Source organism: Mesitornis unicolor, unplaced genomic scaffold (genome assembly GCF_000695765.1).
Source record: "Mesitornis unicolor isolate BGI_N332 unplaced genomic scaffold, ASM69576v1 scaffold37425, whole genome shotgun sequence".
NCBI lineage: Eukaryota > Metazoa > Chordata > Aves > Mesitornithiformes > Mesitornithidae > Mesitornis > Mesitornis unicolor.
This window is the reverse complement of record NW_010186835.1, coordinates 4,025-4,704: the sequence shown is the minus strand read 5'-3', so window position 1 is coordinate 4,704 and position 680 is coordinate 4,025. Positions and strand designations below refer to the sequence as shown.

Genomic DNA, 680 nt, shown 5'->3' with positions numbered 1-680 from the left:
GTCCCGGCGGGGGGGCAGCCATGGCTGCCATGGCCACGCACAGAGCCCCTGCCCTGGCCCCCCAGGGTGGGCACAGCAGCTCTGAGCCGCCCCATGTGTGGGACCTGGGGCTTGGGGGCTCAGGGGGCCCCGGCGCGGTGGCCGCCTGCCCGCCTCCGTGCTCACGCCTCGTAATCCTCTTTCCTTGACCAGTGCCGAAGTCCACGGGCAGAGGAATTCCAGCCTGGCCCAAGGAGGGGTGCTCGTCTGTGTCCCCATGGGTGTCAGGGTGCAGGAGAGTCCCCTCGTCCCGGCCGGGGCGTGGGGCTGTGTCCTTGCCATCATTGCACTGCCTCCCCCACCCCTAACGCACTGTTCTCTATTTTTAGGATCATTTGAATTTTTATTGCACAGCCAGCAGCCTGGGAAACCTGATCCTGTCCATTAAGTGTGAGGAGGCAGATGGCACTGAATATTTAAGGATTATACTCAGGTATGGAACACACAAAAAAGCTTTGCTTAACAAAATGTTTTCTCTTTGGGAGTCCCTTGCTTAGTTCTGTGAGTGCGGGAGCGGGGCTGGCAGCACACAGGGAGCGGTGACATCGTCCTGTCACTGCGCTGTGCCGTGACCCCCGATAATGAAAATGAGACTTTGATCTGTCGCTAAACCCCTTGCAAACGAGTGTGAACCTCCCTGC

The 680-nt window shown here is 59.4% G+C and overlaps 1 protein-coding gene across 1 annotated transcript in view; it reads left to right on the top strand.

The window, feature by feature from the left end:
* The window catches only part of RAP1GAP2 (RAP1 GTPase activating protein 2), a gene marked incomplete at both ends in the record, with an annotated part of 4,878 nt that overhangs the window by 328 nt on the left and 3,870 nt on the right, over positions 1-680 (top strand). The window contains one exon of the mRNA XM_010185260.1: positions 369-472. Coding sequence (XP_010183562.1) covers positions 369-472 — 104 coding nt within the window. The remainder of the gene's footprint in view (positions 1-368; positions 473-680) is intronic.